This window comes from Ornithodoros turicata, unplaced genomic scaffold (genome assembly GCF_037126465.1).
Source record: "Ornithodoros turicata isolate Travis unplaced genomic scaffold, ASM3712646v1 Chromosome11, whole genome shotgun sequence".
In the NCBI taxonomy this organism is placed as follows: Eukaryota; Metazoa; Arthropoda; class Arachnida; order Ixodida; family Argasidae; genus Ornithodoros; species Ornithodoros turicata.
This window is the reverse complement of record NW_026999295.1, coordinates 3,219,938-3,242,303: the sequence shown is the minus strand read 5'-3', so window position 1 is coordinate 3,242,303 and position 22,366 is coordinate 3,219,938. Positions and strand designations below refer to the sequence as shown.

The following is a 22,366-nucleotide window of genomic DNA, read 5'->3' as shown; positions in this document are numbered from 1 at the left end:
CGGCTGCTACAGGGCTCCCCCTCCCCGAAGACGGGTTGAAGGAGAATAAGACACAGAGAGGGGAGTAGCCCAGGTAACGGTGCGGCGAGGCTTGGCGCGAGGTGGGTGAGGGACGAAGACAGAGGACTCTGTGGCAGGTGCAGCAGGGGTGTCGACCTCCAGGTATGCCGGTTTTACCCTGTCGAGGGAGACCACCTGAGGCCGGGCTTGAATGTCCAGCGTCATGGTCTTGTCGGTGCGAGACAGGACACGGAAGGGACCGTCGTAATGGGGTGAAAGGGGCTTGCGGGGGGCGTCATGCCGAAGTGACGCCGGAGACACGGACGGCCTCGATGCGGGAAAGGGCATCCGCTGCTTGGTTTTCAGCACCGTGCACAAAGCGAATGTCCGTGGTGTACTCAGAGATGTAGCACAGGTGACGAAGGTCGGCAGAGGAGTACGCAGCACGGTTAGACTTGAACGCAAAGGTCAGAGGCTTGTGGTCTGTGAGCACGTGGAAGGTCTGCCCGTCGAGGAAATGGTGAAAGTGTTTAAGCGCGTAATAGATGGCCAGGAGCTCTCGACTGAACGTGCTGTACTTTTCTTCAGAGGGCTTGAGTCTCTGGGAAAAGAAGGCCAGTGGGCACCAACCGGATGGGGAATATTGTTGGAGCACGGCTCCGACGGCATGGGTTGATGCGTCGACCATGAGGCGGAGGTCGGCCGAAGGATCAGGGTGTACCAGCAGGGCGGCATCGGCCAAGGCGGTCTGGGCCCGTACGAATGCGTCCAGAGCCTCGGGAGAGAGGTGGAAAGGCTTTGCCGCACTCCCAGAATTGCGCAGCGTATCAGTGAGAGGACGAAGAATGTCGGCACAGTGCGGGATGAAGCGGCGATGAAAGTTGATGAGTCCCAGGAATTCGCGCAGTTTCCGAAAGGAAGTGGGGGCGGGGAACTGCTGGATCGCGTGCACTTTGGATGGGAGAGGCCGAATACCCTCCGGGGTTACCTCGTGTCCCAGGAACCGCACGGACGACTGGCCGAAAACGCATTTTGCGGGGTTAAGGACAAGGCCGTGCTCGTCCAACCTGCGGAACAGCTGGCGTAGATGTTCTTCATGTTCACCGGGAGTCTTGCTGGCGACCAGTATATCATCGAGATATGCGAAGGCGAAAGGGAGCCCGCGCAGAACCTCGTTGATAAACCTCTGGAAGGTCTGCGCCGCGTTACGCAGACCGAAGGGCATGCGGATGAACTCGAAAAGGCCAAATGGTGTTATGATTGCCGTTTTTGGGATGTCTTCCGGTGCCACAGGGATTTGATGGTAGGCCTTTACGAGGTCGATCGTGCTGAAGGTGGTCGCGCCAGCGAGGCCTAGGGCGAAGTCGTGAAGGTGTGGAAGGGGATACTGATCTGGGACAGTAGAGGCGTTCAAAGCTCTATAATCGCCGCAGGGGCGCCAATCCCCTGAAGACTTCGGAACCATATGGAGCGGTGAAGACCACGGACTGGACGATGGTCGAATCAAACCTAGCTGCAACATATGGTCGAACTCTTGGCGGGCGATCTTGAGGCGGTCGCCGGCGAGTCGGCGTGGCCGAGCCGTGACAGGGGGACCCGTCGTCACAATGGTGTGGGTGACAGCATGCTTCGGGGTGACAGCCAAGTTGCAGGGCTTCGCGACGGAAGGGAAGTCGAGCAGAATGGTGGAATACGGGGACGAGGGCAAAACTGTCCTGATGCCCGAACTATGCTGGGAAGACGGGACGCCAGAGATTGTGAGGCCGGTTGTGGAGTCAGCAAGCTTCTTGCGGGCGATACTTATGTCGAGACCGAAGTGGTGAAGGAAGTCGGCTCCCAGAATGGCAGTAGGCACGTCGGCTGTGACAAACAGCCAACGAAAAAGGCGCCTGAGCCCGATGTCAATGGTGAGGGATCGCAGGCCAAAGGTTGCGATTGGCGACGTGTTGACGGCCTGAAGAGTCGAGGAGGAGGGCCCGCGGGCGCGATCAGCCCGCGTGGGGGGCACGATGCTCACCTCAGCGCCGGTGTCTACCAAAAAACGGTGGCCTGCGAGTCGGTCAATGACGTAGAACAGGCGGCTTCCTGGGGGGCCGTGGTCGAAGGCCGCCTCTATCGACCGGCCTCCGCGTTTCCCGTCCAGGAACAAGGTCGTGTGCACTTCAGTGCCTTGTCGCCGTATTTCCTGTGATACCAGCAGAGGCCGTTGGGCTGGCTCTGTGCATCAGACTGGGCGGAAGGAGAACGGCGGCGGCCGCGGGACGGTGAACGTAAAGTCCGAGGGCGGTGAGTGAGATCAGAGCGGAGACTTTCCACAGCTTCAGACAACCGCGCAATCTGCTCCTGAAGGGCGCGGGTAGAGCTGTCAGTGGGAGGAGGGGCGTGCGGGGTGCGGTGGGAAACAGCGGCGATGGAAGGCGAAGAGTACTCAATGATCCTATCCGCGAGTTGGGCGAAGGCCTTGAGGGAGAGATCTTCGGAGCCGGCCAAGACCATTCGTACTTGCTGGGGAAGCCTCTGGAGGAATAGCTCACGTAATATGGGGTGCTGATCGTCCGTGGCGCCTCCGAGCAGTTGTTGCATACGATGGAGAAGCTGCGATGGCTTGCGATCGCCCAGTTTCTCGCCAGAGAGGAGCTGACGGATCCGTGACTGCTCTGTGCACTCAGCACACGAAAGAATCGCTTCCTTGAGCTGTTGGTACGGATTTTCGGCAGGTGGGGAGGCCAGAAGGTCGTCTACCTGGTCGGCAACGTCGGGAGGTAAGGCCGAAACGACGTTCAGATACATCGTAAGGGGTGATGTGATTCGGCGAAGGGCGAAGCGAGCTTCGACCTGCGAGAACCATGCACGCGGATTTTTCGTCCAGAACGGCGGCAGGTGGACTTCTGTGCCAACGGCGCCTACTGTGGCCCCTGTCAAAGCAGGCGGTGCAGAAGGAGGCGGCTCCAAAGGAGCGTCTGGAGAAACGTTCATTGTCGGGTCACCAGTTGTGGCGTGTACCTCGGGAGACAAGCAAGGACAACTAGACTGACTGTCGTTGCCAGAAAGAATGCGAAAGCGCACTGGCACGCAGAAGCGGCCCCGTGAGCTCGCGTCCCATTTATTGCGCTCGTTGTCGATGGGCGATGGGCGATGCTGATAGGCGGCTGCTACACAAGGTTAAGCCACATGCTTATTATTGTTATGCTTATTATATATAAGTATATATATTAAGTTATATGAGTATATATAAGTTATATATATATGTTATACTTGTTATGCCTTATGCTACATAGCCTGTAACTAGAGTAGCAGAGGCACTGCCGTGGTAACACACGTTTATGGGCGTGTTCCCTATTGACGAGTGATATCAGGTTTGATGTGATTGGGGGCACTGTCTTGATGCTCATGTTAACACGTGGAGCTGCTCTGATACTAATACTAACAGAGCTGTTCAGGCTCATGTTAACACTAGAGCCTCCCTGATGCTGATGCTAACATGAGGGCTGCCTTAATGCTGATGTGGCACAATAGTCGCACTGATGCTGGTTATGGCAATCTTGAAAATGCTGTTGTGTGGCCAGCAACGGCAAGCTATTCACCGGCCCTCCCAGTCGCTGTCTACATGCTTTCTGAAATGTTCCGCGAAGTAAGCCGCTCATGTCTGGGGGAGATGAGAACCCGCAAAAACCCACGCGAAACAGTAGATATAGCAGCAAGAAATGACTTTATTCACCACTCACGAGTACCTACCTATGAAAGCATCCCCATTCATCATCAACACACCTGAGCATTCGTCTCACGCAGGCAATGATCAGACAATGAACAACAATGAAAAAGAGCACATAGATTCTCACTTCCGGTCCAACTTCTCTTTTTCAAAGCATTTGCAAATCTTGTAATGAATGAGTCTCCGCCACACTGAACACAATGCTTGCGTCTTTCTTCCTGGTGCACGTTGCCCCACACACGCCCAATCTGCAAGAAATATCTTTTCAGAAAACACGATGACAGCACAGCCATGTGCAGTAGGTGTCAAGACATATACACGCCGTCTGCACAAAGTCGCTCACAGTTTCATCTTGCGTTCCATCTCCCTGTCGTTGGTCAGATTGCCTGCAAATGGAGTGAAATCTACAATGGCAATGCAATGCACAGCCGAACATATTATGTCACAGTTATATTGATTACACACCTTACACGGCGAAACTCCTCATGGCGAAGAGCGATTTTGGCTTCAGATACAGGGCCGCGTCCTCACTTGACATTTCAAACGAGCCTGACTGGTCTGCTGTGGGGTGGCAGAAACATTTCCCCTTACGGGCTCTTTCTCAGACGGGTTGCTAGAACGACAGCATAAGCTGGGAACAACAGTACAAACCCTCTAATAGCTGCGCACTTAGCGAAACAATAATACGCTCGAGATCATGCGTACCACTCGCCGCGTTGAGAAACGTCCGTTACGGCCAAAGCAAAGCGAACCAGCGCCCAGCGAACACAACAAAACTGCGCATGCGCGAATGACAGCGCTGGCTGGTGGCATGGTGAACAGCCAAGGACGCGGGAGTTCGTGTTGGCATGCAGCCTATGCAGCCATCGCGGCCCAAGAAGCAAAAATAGGAAACTGTACGCAATAATTTTTGTCAATTTAAACTGAAAAATATTGTATCGGGCACGTGCCTGGTATCATGCATATATAATTCCACTGAAGTGACACTCGCCCCACATTACGTCCAGAGTACAATGTCAAAATACAATCCTCAGGATGTCATGCAATTGACAGCCTTTGCGACACTACCTATGGATGTCCTAATGATGTTTAAATTGGACCAGGACGTCTGGACCAGATGAGGACGTCCATGGACTTCTTATGGTTTATTGGGTTGCTATTATGCATGTGACTTTGGGCTGTGCCACCCCCCACTGACAAAAACAGAGGAAGATGCAAATCAGACAGCCCGTGCAGGCCCGTGTAAAACACTAACTGGAATGTCTTTTTTTCTTGTTGTACTATCTTTTTTTAAGCATTTGTTTATATTAGGGAAACTACGTGACTTTGTAGCACTCTGCTTTCTATGCAGCTCAGTATTCGATGTGTGCTGGATGGCACATTGCAAAGGATTCACTTCACCTCACTACAAGGCAGTACTTGGTACACCACCATGAGGGACTAAAATATATATTAAAGTGAGAGGAAAGACGACGACAATCAAAGCAGCGTTGTCCTGTTGGTCAGAGCCCAAACGAGCAGTTCAGTGTTTTTCCTCACACACAAAGGCAAGAAGGATGAGGCTACTCCCTTTCAATGAGGAAATATTGACTTATTGCAGGGAGGAGGACTTGTTGAGGATCAACAGTGCGAGTGTTTGGGCTGGTTGGTACATGTTTGAATTGAAAAGTATCCTGATAATATGCTCTATGATTCATGCAATCGTGTTCTAGCGGAGGTGGTTCAACGGAAAAGACAAAAAAGAAAAGAAGTAGAGAATAATTTCGCTGTCATCCCTTATGTGCAGACTGCGGCACATAGGTTGAAAAAGCTAGGGAAAAAGTTCGGGCTCAACGTTGTTTTCAGGAAAGGGGGTGCTCTGGGTTCACTTCCGAGAAAAGTGAATAATTCAGAAGATCGAAAATGCGGAATCAAACACAAAACCAGTGCAAAAATCGGGTGCAAACGGAATGTCGTTTATAAAATACCCTTAAGCTGTAAGAAACAGTATATAGGGCAAACACAGAGATGCGTCAACATCAGGTTGCAGGAGCATTCGACGCCGACCTCCCAATCTTCAACTTTAAGAGACCACATAAAAGATTGCGAAGTTTGCAGAAAAACAGCCCCCAGATTATCGCGGAACACAAACTCTGTTTCCCCGGCTGGGAAGAGGGAAACTTCTTAATCAGGAGGCTAGGTTTATCTGGGAAGAAGGGGATAGTTGCGTTAGTAAGGCATCTCTTGATTACACCAAGAAAATCGAAGAATTTATCAGCACTCGAAACAACAGACAGGGGGGCAGAGGTTGAAGAAGATGTTTTGGCGTAACGCGCTCTCATTGGTTGTTCCCTTGGGGGTGAGAGGGGTGTGCTATTTTAATGCGGGATGGAATCTTGGGGGCGCTGCCCAACCCAAATACGAAAGCGCGCTTGCACGCATGGCAATTTTACGGGTGTCAAATAATTGGGGAATATACACCTGTATATTCCTCCTGTGGTTCCATCTCAACTCAGGCAGGGTGGCCCGGCCACATGATTTTTATTGAAAAAATATATGTTTTAGCCTATCTCACATTGGGCATGGAACAGCAAGTATTTTTTCTATACTTTCCGTAGTTCCCGAGAAGAAAGCGATCTGCGAAACAATATGGCAGATCCGACGTGCTTTCAGCCATAGCAATTTTGGCGTTGAATGCCTCTCCAACGAACGCGTTCACGGCTTTGAATTTTTTCCTCGCACTCTCACCTATGGTGGCTTCTAGTGCTTGGGTTCAGTTTCGTCGGGGATTTCGTTATTTTGCAGCTAAAAATACGCAAAGTTGGTGGATTACAGGATTGGAACCACCTCCCCATTTGCCTCGCATCCATTTTACCCACAAATCATTTTGAAACAGCACACTGCAATTACGTCACACCAGTATAACATTTTGTGACCAAAGCTGACTTTCTTTACTACTGAGTTTTTAGACTATAGTCATAACAAAGAAACAACTCTGTAATGTTTCTTGCATTCTGGAGGAACAAATACTATGGCGAGCAGAGCACAGCATCGCGGTGCACCAGCCTTACAGAGGGTACTACACTTTCTTACTGCTAGGGAGAAACAGAAGCTCTCAATATATTAGGATACGTAGCTACATGTACTAGCCAGCGACCAGTAGCTTTACTCAACGACTTTGTTTCCGACAAAAAATAAGGAGAGGGACACCGAACATTATCCAAAATGCCATGCACTTATAGCCTCAAATTGTAAGTGGGTAAAAATGCGCGATTTCAATCGCAAAGGAATGCTAATGTTCAAAGGTGGACAAACAGCATGCCAACCCAATAAAATACCCTAATTTCATGTGAAGTTACAATTGGGACACCAGCTCCTTAGGTTCTACCTTTCTAGACATAGGTGTGACATTTAAGTTTTGAACACTACAAGCATGTGTTACAGTCACTAAAGAACAGCGGCACATACTGCTAAAGAAAATAAGCCAGAATAATATCAGTTTTACGTTGAAATGTGCTGCTGCAGAGTGAAGGAGTGAAACGATAAAGTGATGAAGACTGATTGATGATAAAAATTGCAATACTTACTCAGGGTCACGAGAAACCACGCAAAAGAGATGCCCCCCTCCTGGGTCTTCTTTCAGCAAGTGACCCAAGGCCAAGCGCGTCTTGGATGCCTTTCCACGCGACTTGGCAAGGATGGTGTGCCCAGAAGTGACCATCTCTGCTGGAACAGATTGGAACCGAACAAATGAGGCAGGGGTCAAGAACACGTAAAACATGTTCAACAATCACGACATCGTACAAGTAACACCACATCGACAAGTACTTACGCATATGAAGCACATGATATGTCCTATACGCATGTTCTTAGATCTTTTCACCTAGAATACAAAATTTACAGCCGAACGGTTTAGCATTCAGTATCTTCAAGCACTGAAGTGGGACCAAGAAGTAAATCTAACACATCAGCATGTTAATTTACCTCCAGGCTACATCAGTGGGCATATGCGCACGGGGCTTGCGCAGTTTCTTCTAGCCGGCAGCAGCTTCAAGTAACGGTACCTGGAAATAATACACAGGATAATTTTCCTTTTCGCGCGCAATAAGGCGAAAGTACGCGTCTTCTGCACTCTGAGAAAAAAGGGAGTCAAGCTGGAGTTAAGCAGGAGTAAAAGTTTATTTTACTCCCACCGGGTCAAGATAACTCCATTGAAAAGTCCCACGCTCGCGGTTACTCCGTCTTGCTGTTATCGTAACTCCTTCGACCCTTTCTGTACTCCGTCATGAGAGTATAATAAACGAGCAGGATCGGCGGCCAATTTCGCCTGGAAGCGTGCTTCCCCTGCAATGCTCCTTAACAACGCGTTTTCGCGAAAAGCGGTTAGAATTTTTGCAAGTGCGCAAGCAGATTCGGTTACCTCGACGTGTAACTTACTTAATAAAATACGGAGCACACACCTACCTCTAATCTCTGTTGTTCCCCTGGCGAATAAAAAATTATACATGGTAGCCTATGAGAAAGAAACCGAAACTGTGCTCTGTCGTGATTTTCAGTGCAGTGCCTTTTAGCAAGGTGCGCAACCTGTTTCACGATTACTGTGTCGCTGTCTTGCATATGACATAAAGGTTTCGATATTACGCCGACGAGATTTTGTCCCCGTTCCCAGAATTCGGGTTGCCGCCAATCCTGAGAATGGACGAGAATGGCGCGAACCAGGTTTGACTTACTGCAAGACGCCTACCCGCCCAAAAGGAGGCTTTTGGCAACATTCCAAGTTCGCTTGTCCCCCTCCCCCCCCCCCCCCCCGGCACCTGCGACGCATCTAATGTTACGAATATGAGGTCTATGAGCTCACTCTCCTCTCATGGTGCCCATTACTCGTAGGAGCCCTCAGAAGAACAGGAAGTGCACGCTTCACATAACCGCAAGGATTTTTGACCATCTGGGGATCCCATTTGGCAGTTCAAGAAGATGGGACCTAACTTTCACACTATATCTGAACCATTCCATTGCAGACCGTTCACCACTATTATTTTTTCAGTTCAATTCCGGTTTGGTTCCAAACGCGTCCTCGAAATTGTAGTTGAGGTTTGAGTTTTGTTTTGGCAAGGATCCCGGTTCAGGTGCCGGTTCGACATCCTGATCTTGACATCGGGCTAATGCAGGTTTGCATGAGGTGGCTGAGCATTATGATTCTAACGAAAGTTAGTCACTGCTGGCTATACTGCACAATCTATTCCAAGCTTGATTACAAATCTGCCACTCATCTGCAGCATTTTGCTCTGGGTATTGTATCAGAAAGAAAAAGAGCACAGCACACTTAATGTTTTAGTTTCTTGTTTATTCCAAACCCAAAGCAGAAGCATGTGGCAAAGAAAGGTAATAGTACAATCAACAATACACTGCTGCAATACTAAGTAGTAAAAGTACAAAGTACTTTTCTCACAAAATGTCTATAAAGAAACAAGATTGATTTGCAATATTGAACAGGGCCACAGTGCTCTGATAGTTGCAGGATTCACGTTTGTCGTTCCAGCGTACAGTGATAGTCTCACTGGAATTGTCCAAATGTCTTGTGGATGAAACATCAAGGAAAAGGGGAAATGAAAAACAAAATGGTATAATATTGTAAACGCATTATTTACATGATGAGAAAACAAACAAAGGTGTGGGAAGGGAGGGTAACATTATGAAGACACACTCTTCTTTCCTGCCACTGAACCCTGCAGATACTTCAAGGAAATAACACTCTACACGTTCACGCAGTGGATGTGAGTGTGTCTTGCTCATATAGCTCAAAGTGCGGAACCACTTCGTACTTGCATTGGTGCTTGTACAAATCCATGGCTGTGTATTCAGGGTGGAGTCCAGGAGACAGCAGACTATACAGCCCCGAATGTTCCACCTCGTAGCTGTGTCTGTGCTGGTTGAACTGGACAGTGTGAAGCAATTCGACACAGACCAGGAGCGTTCCTCTGTGAACAACCATTAGGAATACCTGTCCAAACAGTGGTGCTTCCTCTTCCCAGCCGATACAGCATACGTCGCTCACCCTGTACGCGCTGGCATCGATGCTCGCAGTTTGGACACTGATTACATTTTCCTCCTCTGTAACAGCAAGAGGAAAAACCGCTTTCACTGCATGGGGCAGGTCTGACCACTGTACGCTCTTCTGGGCACCAGTTGCAAGCGGCTTCGAAAGTGTTGGGGCTGAAAGTTCGTAGGACTGGAGAAGTTGGCCTCTAGTGGACATTGTCTTGCAGATGTTAACGAAGGATTTGGATTTCATTGCAATATTCTTGAAGTAGGAGTGTTTTGACTCGAATCTCATACTCCAGTACATTCGTGGTGGCCCAAATAGTCGGATGAAACGGGGGTAGTGCACAAGAAAATGCATCTTTGGAATCAACTTCTGGTCTGGAAACAGTTCAATGAATTTTTGAAGAAAGCTGTCAATTTGGACTTGCAAGTATGCAATGCTATCTGCTGGGACCTTGTTTGCTAGTATAATGTCTACAATGTGTCTGTAGAGCAGGTACAGGTGCCAAGTCGGATTCTGCTCTGGAACAAGTTGGCTGATCATCTGGGGCAGCAAACGAAAGAGGCACCACTTCTGACTTGCCGTTCCTTTTATGTTGCAGCTGCCTGACGTAAGGAAGGACTCTGAGAGTGGAACAGGCTTGCATTTTCCGTCGTGAAAACCGTAGCTGAACGTTGATATAACGCTCAGACTCGATGCAGATATTATGCCTGAAGCTGCGAGGGACCTCAGCACATGCTTCAAGAGAAACCCAATGCCGCCTTCAAGGACATCATGCATGACATCCGGCAACAGTTGTAGTGTGACGTCAAAGCCAGGCAGTTGTAATAATGGTGACCTGTTCATCACTCCATAAAGCCTTGAGTTTGTGCGGTCAGCTTCAACAGCGATGACATGGCTTTCGTGCTCCTCAGCTTTGCGTATGTGGCAGCTGTGTTCAATGGTTACCTGATTGATGTTTCTGGAGTCCGTCATACAGAACCTACAAAAGTGGCCGCTACAGAATGAGCTGCTGAAGCCTCCTATGCGGTTGAGCGATAAGTTGTCCCCCACAACACCCAAGAGGCAGACTCTGACCCTCCTTGTCATTCCGTCACAGAAAATTCGAGCCCATTTTCGTGCATACTCTTGATGTCGTCGATGAGCGGTTGAAGTATTTTCTCAATCCCATACAGTTTCACATGCGAGTACTTCACCAGCATGACCAGATGAATGGAACTTAGCCGTGACCGATACTTGGGGTGCAAGTTTACCACAGTAAAATACGCAGCAAGAATCTTGTGTACCCCAGCAGCTGACCCAAGCGGATTAACAAGCTCCAATTCGTCAGTGTACAAAAGCAGCACAACAGATTCAACGTCGCTCGTATGCAGGATGGCCCTCTCCCGTACGTAGTCACCGTCAAGAATGTCAGTAAGCACAGCACTGTTTCTAGGTTCGGCGCATGCACCCAGGATGTGATCCATCATGTCACCTGCGGCAAGCATATTCGCCAATACGCTGCCTATTGGGACATAGTAAAGGAGATGATTAGGAGGCGTGGATTCTCTGAGACTAATCGCTTGAGGTGCCGTGTATGGTAGTGTCTCCTTGACATACTTGATGAACATGTGATTGCTTTTGATAGGAGCCCAGAGCAGCTCTGGTAGGTCAGCTCGGAGCAATGCGAGCAGACTCGCGTGTAAGTCATGCTGTATATTCTGCTCCGCTGCCATTCTCACTTGTTGCTCGATGAACTGAAGTAGAAGTTCCAGAAAAACTTTAAAATCACTGAAGACGCTCATAACTACGGTACGCGGCAATCTGTGTACCTCTGTTGATTTCATATACAGCATGGCTAGATGTTTCCTCATTGTGCATAAAAATGAATCAATGTCCGTGGCGCCCGTCTCATGCTGCTCCTGAGGATTATCCTCTTGGGATGACGAACCTATGTCGAATGATGCTTGAGCCTGAGTAGCATTAGTGGCATCTCCAACAGTATCAGCAGCGTGTGCACGGCCGTCATCATCGCCTTCAATATCCTCACTTTGCTCAAATGCATTAACTCCCGCCCGGTGATCACGTCTGAAATGTTTCATCAATGATCTGTATTTGTAAAACGTGCGAGGGCACCCTTGGAAACCGCACGTAACAAAGAATCCGTGTTCGTGGGAATGCGTATATCCCATATGACGTAGCACATCTTGATAGTCCGAGGCAAAAAAAGGGCATCTCGAGCAGTAGAACACAGACATCCTCGTGGTGCCAAATATTCTCGTGTTACTTGCATGACATACTGAGCGGACAGTTCTGTTTACCACCGGCACGGTGATCACCGGTCAGGATATAAATCGTAAAAACAATAGCCTCGGCTTGCTCTGGCTCGACGTCGGCTCGGCTATGGCTCACGCCACCGTCGTTCATTTTCTCGTGAGCATATCTTGCATATGTTGTCTTTGTTATCGGGGGCTATAATGAAGCGCAAACGAAATATATTGGAATCCGCACATGGGATACAAGAAAATGCAAGGAAACAATGTTGGGCATTCGGCAGAGCACGACTCGCATCGCGTATCCAATCCAAAGCAAGCGCCTTTCCGGTTTCCGGTCTGTTTGACGTTTGGCGGTTTGGAGTTGGCTAGTTTGGAAGTTGGCGGTTGCTTTTTCTTCACGTGGAGATCTCAATCCTGTGAATCCGTGCAATTTTCATTATGGGATCTGTGGATTGCTTAGTTATGTGGAACAATCACAAAAAGATCATGCGTATTTGTGGGAATCGTGACGTCCATGAAGTTCGGAAAGCATTCTTATCATCGGACCTGGGCAGCGGCGTGTCACCCGGTTCATCGTTGACCGTACAGGTACGTAAGTACTGCGTGCTCTTATCATGTGCTTTAGTTCAGCATTGACACTTGACTTACAGTGCATTGGGTACGTTATGTACTGCTTTTGACATGGTGCTCTAAAACCTGGCTTATATGCATTGTAAGCAATGACGACGCTTATGCGGTTTCTGGTGGCACCATGCTTATGCCGCCTGTTTGCTGCTACTTTTCTCACACAAATTTACCAGCAACTCATCGTGAGTTCTTAAGGCATGAAACCGAGGTTTCTGACAACCGTGCCGCGAGGAGTACCTGGCAAGAAATAGGTAGTTCAGTGCAAGCGACTTACAATACTAGCAATATCGAAACTCATCGTTAAATGCGGGCGTTTTCACAGCACCTGTGTTGGATTTCGAGACAGTGACGAGCGTTGTATATGAGCGCAAAAAAAAATTAGGCGTTGGTATTTGCAACTTTCGGTTTGGTGCTACTCACGGTTTCAATTCGCCACATATGTTCGAGTCTAGGTATAGTGCTCCTGTGTTTTTCAGTTGTACAACCGAACATTCGAAGAATACGTGGACATGGACGGCAGTGATCGTGTGGAAAACTTGGATAAAATCAACATCCTGGTAAATTCACCCGAGCAACCATGCCCTGCTGATCAATCATTGTGTGTTGTCGTGTGAGTGTTTTTCATGATTTATTACATTACACAGAGTTTGAAGGGGCGCCCGATAAGTAATGGAAAAAGTGTAATTGCAATGATTCAGTTCTTTGTGGAAGATATTCAGTCTGTTCTTGGATGCAACTTGATGGTTGCCATAAAGCTTGTCTTTGTGAAGGGAGCCAACTGTTAGGCCACCTGCTCGACTGTATGTCCTCCCGGAGCCCTCCTTCGACGTCGATTGCATTAAAAGCCTCGGTCAGTCGGACATTACCTCTGCCATCCGAAACCGGATCGTGAAGTGGCTGCATGCTGACCTTCTGCGATACGACTTGTAAGTCACAGGAGCTGAACCGTGCTACAATGACAATGGTACACAAGCTTCCCTTATGTGCCAAAGCATGTGTTATCTTGCGGTAATACGCTGGAAATAAGATTCAGTGATCCACTTTCCCGTTCAAGTGAGGGTCGCCGCATACTAATCTACTTGTGCACATTTTGGCTTCTCTGGAGCATCACGCCACTTAGGATGAACAGAACCAATCTGCCCTTTGTACACGGCTGTGGATCATTTCAGTCTTGTTTCCAGCTATCTGTATGCACCAGCTGACATGTGCTCCCCTGTTTGAAGCCGGTCTGCACCCTACCTGTTTGACAGTTGTAACAGTTCTTTTTAACTCGTGCATGCGATTGTGTCCAGTGATGGCCAGTATTTTAGCTGCATGTGGTTGAACAGCTTGTGCAGTAGTTACATCATGGTTACGACTACTTAACTGTGTGTTATTTAGAAGTTGCAGTTAACCTAGATTTTTTAAAGTGAACTGCGACATTGTATATTCCGCAAGATTGATTCTGTATGCACTACGTAGTGCACACAAACTGGAAATTGCTATATGCTCTACTGTGCGTGTGCCAGCTTAAGCCTACCGTGTGCACGGCTGTCGAGTCTGCGTAATGGCAACTTTTGTGTGCCTCATTGGGAACAATGGAAATATCAGCAAGCAGAGTGCAGATGATGCAGTGCGTATAGCGCACATCATCATAGTGGAAAAATGACGTTTTCGGTCAGAGTTGAATAATTTAAACTCAGCTCCATATTCGTGTCAGGGTAGGCCTGAGTGTTAAAAAAAGATAGGTTGCATTGCGAGTTCTCCATAGACATTTGTAAAATGTAAAAACACACTTTTTGTATTCGAAACCCAAATGGCTTTAGCTCCATACACTTCAACTTTGCAGACATAATTCTAAGTAGCTTAATGACACTGTAGCTGCAACATGTTTTTAGTTGCTGATTATATCTGCAAAAAAGGGATTGCATATGCAGTGACAAATGTCTACAATACTGTATTTACCACCAACATCTGCAGAAGTTATTGTCGTTTTCCTGTGACCGTAGAGAGGCGAAAATGCATTTGCAATAGTCTCCGTCGGAGGGGCATGTAATTCCGGTATCTCAGGTGTACGCTGCTCTGGGCCACGTGTGCCAGTTTAATGCCAGATTGTCTCATCTAACAGTTCGGTATGATGAGAAGACAACGAAGTTGCGCACCGAACTGACACAACAAAATAATTTAATACAGACCCTCCCATGTGGGAGTCATTATCCGTGAAAGCAAAATGAGAGGAGGTTATTTTGTTGTGTCAAGCCGGTGGTGTAACTTCGTTCTCTTCTCATCATGACCTCACCTGGCTTTTGGAATATTTTTCCATCCATAGTTCGGTGTGCCGCAAAGCTGAGGCGAAATATGGCGACATACCACATCCTCTCTTCTTTTAGAGGAAAACGACTGATAAAGGAAAACCGACGCGATTTTGTGGTGCCTGTGTGACAAACAAGTGCTACATGACGAATATAACACCTGTTTGCAACATTAGTAACACAAAAACATCGCCCATTTCCTCTCTTTTATCTGCTCGTGACGTGTCCTGTTTGTGATAACGAGAGGCCGAACATTCGAAACGTGTAGACTGAAAGCTGAATAATGTGGAGTCAAACATCAGATGCTCACACGCTTCGGGAAATAGTATGACGACTTTATTACAAGCATAACTGCATTCACTTAGGGAGTGGCAATCATATCTCGGCCTCTCTGCAAGTTTAAACTGTGCTGAGACTTATCTCCTATGCATACGTGGTAATGCTATGGGTAATCTGAGAACTTGCAAGCAGTCCCACTGACCCACCAAACACAAGTCTGTGTTTTACAATCAGACGTTTCAACCATTGACTACTTCCGCTGATTGTGGAATGGTTTACTCATCGGCACGGTGTGATTGTCCAGCTGTTCCATTCCACTGTTCCAACAGACTGAGTTAAACAAAACCTACAACGATGGGACTGGAAAGATACAGATGCAATTCCTCTTCATGGGGCCCAACATCGACAAAATCGAGTATCTTGTGCTCACTCCTTGCATAGTAAACACTACCAGCCATATGCACGCAAGGCAAGGCGGCAAGCATGTGGGTGCTTTGTTCGGCATGTTCAACGAGACCACGCTTTACCTGTCTGCATGTCGATGATTGTCGAGTGAACACGCGAAAAGAACACAGTCCACATCCACAGTCTTGAGGTCGTTAGTGCGTTTCAAGGCACAAAAACGCGTCTGAATAAAAATAAACTGATCCCACACAGCAAACACGCCGACCAGCCATCGTGCCACCAGTCTACGGTAGCGGCCGCGGCGCCACCAGTTTGTCGAATGCTCCCTATACAGTCAACTCTCATTCATGAACACCCTCAGTCCCCCCAAAAATGGTTCATTAATCGGGGGATTCATAACAGAAGGAAGAAATACAAGAGAAATGAAGTTTGGTCCCACCAGGTGTCATTCATAAACCAAGGAAATTCCGAAACCGAGTGTTCATAAAACGAGGGTTGACTGTACACACGTTTCCAAATACATTGGAAGGCCTCTGGTAAACTTTGAATGCCTGCTTCTGCATTTTTTGTCAGAATCTGGCAGAGACCCTGCCTGTGTTCATTCTTGCCAGAAATTAGTTACAGTAATTGCAGTAGCATTGCAATCTGGATTAACAATTTTTAAAGTTAGTTCAAAAGTTTTAATTGGAGTAGCTGGTAGTTCTCATTTATCTGCTTCAGTTGTAGCTGATGCTGATCACTGAGGGTCACAACTATCAAAGATTATGTTTGCTTATTAACGCCTGTTATGTGACTGCTGCTCGACAGATACCCAGGCCGCAAGAACCTGTACTACGAAGCAGCTCGGCAGTTGGTATATGCGTACCCAGCACTGAGGGATTCCACAGGAACTGGCTTTGTGAGTTCAGTTGCTTTTTGTTATTTTCACTGTCACGTTTGCAAACACAAGCGTAAAATGTGATACGTTCTTTTGAAAACATATCACCCATCCTTGTTTTCCCTTGTCTTGTGAGCAAAGTACATCTTAGCTACAAAGGCAGCTACGGGTGTGTGGATAGTCAAGATGGTGAACGGAGGGCAGCGTTTCATACGGGATGACTGTGAAGCATGGCAACCGAATGCAGAGGGGTTCGAATCATTGGAGGTTGGCTTCACCGCTACGCACCCAAATGATGGTCGAAGCTGACTTTAGGGCACTGCCTGGGCGCAGCGGTTGCCTGTACAATTTAATCCTGATTGGGCTATTGATTGATTAATGATAAATAGAGTGCGGACAAATATGCACTAAAAACTCCCGAAATATGCAGTAAATCGCCAAAATATGCACTAAAAATGCTCCATATATGCACTTTTCCTATGGGATCTCCCGCATGAAAACGCTGCCACAGGCGTGTCCTGCAGCTCCAAGACACATTGCATGCGCAGCTAAATAAATAAAGAAACAAATAGGAGAATTGTGCTCTCAAGCATTTGTGGTTATCAAAACTGCGCTGCACCCTTTTGGGCCATCATGCATCATGTACTGGTATACAACTCTCGGAACATTGGAAACATTTCACATGGAAGACATGTCATAAATTGCTACGCCTGGCTGTCTCTCGCTTATTCTGTCCTGAGCGATCGACCGTAAATACACCAAAATATGCACTATTCATGCATTTTTATGCAAACATGCACTAACGTGCAGTATATGCGTTTATATGCAACATAAAATCATCGTAATCGGCTCCAAACAAAGTCGAAAAGCAGTTTCTCACTGCCCAGATGCAGGACCATATCGAGGGAAAAACCATGCATTTGCATGAAAATCTGCACTCTAATGATAAATAGCCGTTTGCTTACCAAGTTTGTCACTAATTCATTCGAAATTTTGTTTGGGCACCTTACAGCAGTGCACCTCTGGTTGTCACTTCAGGGGATTTGGTTTCTGTCACGTCTGCCTGTTAGTCGGGCATATAGGACCATCGGTTTTTGAAGGGCACCGGCTGGCAACATATGTTCTTAGCAGTGTGCTGAAATTATTAGACATCTACTCCCAGCATTTTGAGCAGGAGCACCCCACCTGCTTCCTTTTTGTGTGTTGGGCTAGAGCTGAGACTCGGGGTGTTTTCACACGGAATTGCCCGGACGTTAGATTCCTTACTCCTCTGATACTTTAGTTAATATGCATCAACGACTATTTCTCATCTGCTCCACAACTGCTTGCCTAGCAGACGTGAAACCTCAATTGAAAGCAACGGCCTTCTGCTGCAGGACTCTTGGCAGAGGGCACTGAGGTTCCGAACAAAGAACCAGCGGAAGAAGCTGTCAAATGTGCCTGTCGTTGAGGAGCAACGGCTCAAATCCCATTTGCAAAAGCGGAGCACATCTGAAGTAACTGGAAAACCTAAGAGTGTCCAACAAAAAAGAAAATGCTTTCGCAGCCTGGTATGTCTGCTTTGATGTGTCAAGGCGCATTTTTAACACTTTGCACCAGCTGGAAAAGCAACCTTGAGTCTGTAGCTGTTCTCGAGAGAGAGGAGTAGAGGAACGCGGGGTGTATTTGCGCATGTTTGTTTCAACCTACTTTGAATGCACCTAGAATGGGTGACGCGGCCATCATGTATACATGTGTGTATATACAGGGTAAGGCACGAAACGTGTCACGAAATTTTTTTTAAAGAGGGCGATAAAAGAAAAACGAGCGCTGCTTTTCTGCAACTTGATTAAGAAACACGTGCTACTTATGATGTAGAACCTGTTTCTTACTCAAGTTGCAGAAAAATAGCTTTCGTTTTTCTTTTATCGCCCTCTTTAAAAAAAATTTCGTGACGCGTTTCGTGCCTCACCCTGTATATATATATATATACAGTGTGTCCACGCTAAATGTGAACAGGATCTCCGAAAAGATGTGCTGTCATAGGCTAACTGATACATTTCCTGAGAATCTTGTATAAGAAACACGTGGACCTTGCAATGCAGCACCTGTTTCTTACACAAGCGTTCAAGCAACGGCACCAATTTTTCCGCGGCAGGTCGAGTTATGAGATGTCCTGTTCACATTTAGCGTGGACACCCTGTATATATATATATATATATATATATATATATATATATTTTTTTTTCTGCTGAAGCTCTGGTAGGTGGACAATAAATTTATAACTTCTGATTTGTTTTTTAAATACTAGTCATGTCCTGAAAAGATGCCGAACTGGGTGAAAGCTCTAAAATGACCGCAGATCAAAGTCTCCTGGTATGCAGCGCACAGTGCCCAGATCTGTAATACACACAGTTGTTGTTCAAAGCTGTTTTCGCTGCCAAGCGTTATCATGGTTGCAGACCCGAAGCTTCCGTGATTCCGTGAAATTTCGCTCTGTGAAATTTTTGAGAAGCACAGCTGTGCTATCGAGGCACGTCTTCTTATGTACAGTGAGCCCCTATTGTAATGCATGCACTTATAGTACCGTATTTTCTCGCCGTATACCATCGTGTACCATCTTCCTACGTAATACAAGGTTTCTCCCCTAAAATGGACCCCCAAAATGCAGGTTCCTACGATACACGAGTTTGTATAATTTGCTAGGTGTACATGCCATGCTGAAAAGCCGGTGCAGTCGGTACCCTCCAGGGGAATACCTGTGTTTGACTTCGGAATTTCGCACTCAAATAAAGCCTCGCGCCTACAACATCCACGAAACTGTGTACCGTGGCTGGCGTGTCTGCCTCCAAACCAAAACACTAAAGTTGCGTGGCAATGATCGCGATTATGATAAGGCTGATATGACTGCACGAGGAGCGTGCGGCACCAAAGAAAGGCGCAATGCGCCTTGAGTTGCTGCATTTCTAAGCTCTGGGGACATATTTCACGTCAAGTATAGTTAAATTTGATGTCTGAAATGGGGTACAAAGTATGCATTAACTAGGAAATGTAAAATCTGGTAGTTCTCTGAAACTGCTTCTGGACTTTGGGCAATATGTTTACAACCACAGACGGCACCATAATGATACTGTTGCCAACAGAAAGAGCTTCGAGAGGAAAAAGCAACTATATGTATTACCTGCCTGTGGTGTATATGCAGTGCTGAGGTGGGCACCCTCACAAGGGCTGGTGAGGGTGAGGGTTCCCTCATCTCATAGAATTTGAGGTGGGGTGAGGGGCAACATTGGTAGCAATGATTGAGGTGAGGTGAGGAAAAATTTCTTTAAATTTTCTGAGGTGAGGATTCTTTTTTCCTGTGCCGAGGGAAGGAAAGGAAAGATTTACTGAAAATTTTACGTGGTATAAAGCCAGTTTGGAAATGGTAGTAGATAGGGCTTTCTTCTTTTCTTTCTTTATTGTTCCGGCGACTGTTGCAAACCGAAGGACGGAAGTCGTTGCTCTTCACTGTCAGTAATCGCTGCTTATTGGCTTGTACTCGCAATGGGTGCCACGTGAATGCCATACCCGAACTAAGTCCGTACCAACGAACACACAGGGGTGGGACAAGCCACAGTACTGCAGGCTGACTGCACCAACAAGGTTAACACGACCACCACCCTTCACGATGGATCTACACCGTGGTTGCAGCTCCCACGAAAAGTAGGGGTGATATGGGCACACCATTGCGTGCACTGATTACGTGATGCTCATACCATTATGATCTACAAAGCTGCGCTTCGATTTGACCGCCACTTGAACGCTGAACTTATCTGTTGTCAAATAAAGGCGGTGAACGAGACAATTAGTGATGCACCTGGAGTCTCACCCTCTTGAGGGGGATGAGAGCACGCACCCTCACTGTGAGGTCAGGTGAGGAAAATTTTCTGATTATGTGTTGGGAGGTGAGGTGAGGAAAATTCTTCAAAATTTTTGTGATGGATGGTGAGGGAACTTTTCCGAAAAGCAGGTGAGGTGAGGACAAAACTCCGTCCAGGAAAATTGAAGTGAGGGCAAAAACCGTGAGCAGTTTTGCCCACCTCTGGTACAGTGTGACAACATTTTCAAGTGCCCTTACTTTAGCGCTTTCATCTAAGTTTGACATTTTTTTAAAGCAGCGACTAGTTGTGACAAGTCAGCCACAACTTGTAGATAGGTTGCCCACCTGTCAGATATCCAGCAGGAAAAAAAAAAAGCAAATTGACTGCTATGCATCCCGTCTTTGCCGCCCTGAATGCGCTCAGAATTGGCCAAAACAAACAGTTCGGTCATTCCATGCCAAACGTTTGAGGCTTAAATTTGACCATCACGGATTGCACTTCTGAAATTGACGTGGCTTTGTAATGGGCGGTAAAAACTCTAGGGTAAAAGCATTTTTTGCCTTAAAACCTTTTTCTTCCTGATATTCCCTGTTGAAGCTACCAACATTGGGCGGGACCCCCTGCCAAAACCAACGGTGCTGATGACGTTACGGTGAAAGGTTGCATCTTTGTCAACTCAGTTGGAGATGAAGTGATGGTTTGAATGTACAAAAACTGAAAACACTGTGTGCTCACAGACATAACTCAAATGCATCTAAAATACGTGCAAAATTTCTAACTTAGAAATTTTTTTCACGCTTAACCACAGATAGCAGAGTTCCAAATTTTTTTTTTGCTGAGTTGGGGTTAAGTATTGTATCGGTCTGCCATTTTTCACTTCAAAGCGAAAATAATTTTTGAACATGCTACTGGGGCAAAATTTCATCAAATTCAAACCCAGCTACTAAAAATTGTGGATGAGAGAAGAATGTGGCCAGCCCAGAAACGTACTATGGTTCCCAAAGTTCAATATCCGAAAGTTTGAGAAAGGTGCCTTTAAAGCTGAGAAAATAATTTTTGAACTTTCGTCTATGAACATAGGTGGGCGCCCTCACCGGTTTTTCACGCCTTATCAGTGCACTCATGAAGGCACTGATAAGGCACGAAAAGCCGTGAGGGCGCCCACCTATGTCTATGAAGTAGTCTACAGGTCTTATATCAGCATCCTTTAAAGGGTTAATACAGTTGGTCTTAAGCTGTGTCAGAAAAGCATACAAAACTATTCTATCACCTGACGGAATCTGATATCCAGAATTTCAAAGTCACATGATTAACAGGCACGGATAAAGCGGATGCCAAAGGAATGACAGACGTGATGTCACAGACGGATCCTGTCCGCGTCATGAGACGGGGGGCACGCATCACAAGCCAAATGGGAAAGTGGGGTACGTGACGTCACAGCCGTGCGGCGCTGTTTCTCGGGCGCGCCCATCTTCCGGACTAACCTAGCCAGAGCAAACTTTTTTTTTTTTTTTTCAATGTTTTGACAGAGAGTACAATGCGTGAACGATACCCTTCAACACATCTGAGGAAGTGTTACAACCCGTCTAAAGCACGTAGTGTGCGCTAGTCGGCTCGAAATGACATGAGATGCTCAGAGTATCACCTGCCAGTCGCAAGCAGGGCCCTACGGAGAATTTCGTACAGGGGTCGTGAAAATTTACTGCCTGTGATCGACAATTCAACGTTGCTCCCATAAGCGTATCTTCCATTGGAGGACAAACCGAACGTGAGGTATGCCCTATTAAGGCACCATCCCTGAGTGCACATTGCCCTTAATCCCAGGTTCGATATTTCGGGGACCAGCGGTCGAAAGTGCCAGACTCGTCTGAGTTTGAGATCAGTTTAACTGTGGCCCGTGCTTTTATGCAAGCTCTGCTAGCTGTATCTTCGACGGCATCAATCCCATATGCAGTCTTGTCGTGCGTGACCAGTGTCATGTCCTCGCGTACGTTTTCAAGCTTCCACTCCCAGTGACTTGCACTGCAGTCTACAGCCGCTGACGATTGTTGTCGCCCTG

The 22,366-nt window shown here is 47.2% G+C and overlaps 1 protein-coding gene across 1 annotated transcript; it reads right to left on the bottom strand.

Moving 5' to 3' along the window:
- Window positions 1-9,452: 9,452 nt before the first annotated feature.
- Window positions 9,453-10,823, bottom strand: LOC135371466 (uncharacterized). The gene has a single exon (XM_064605517.1). It carries the CDS (start codon window positions 10,821-10,823, stop codon window positions 9,453-9,455), a length of 1,371 nt encoding a protein of 456 aa, XP_064461587.1.
- Window positions 10,824-22,366: the final 11,543 nt, after the last annotated feature.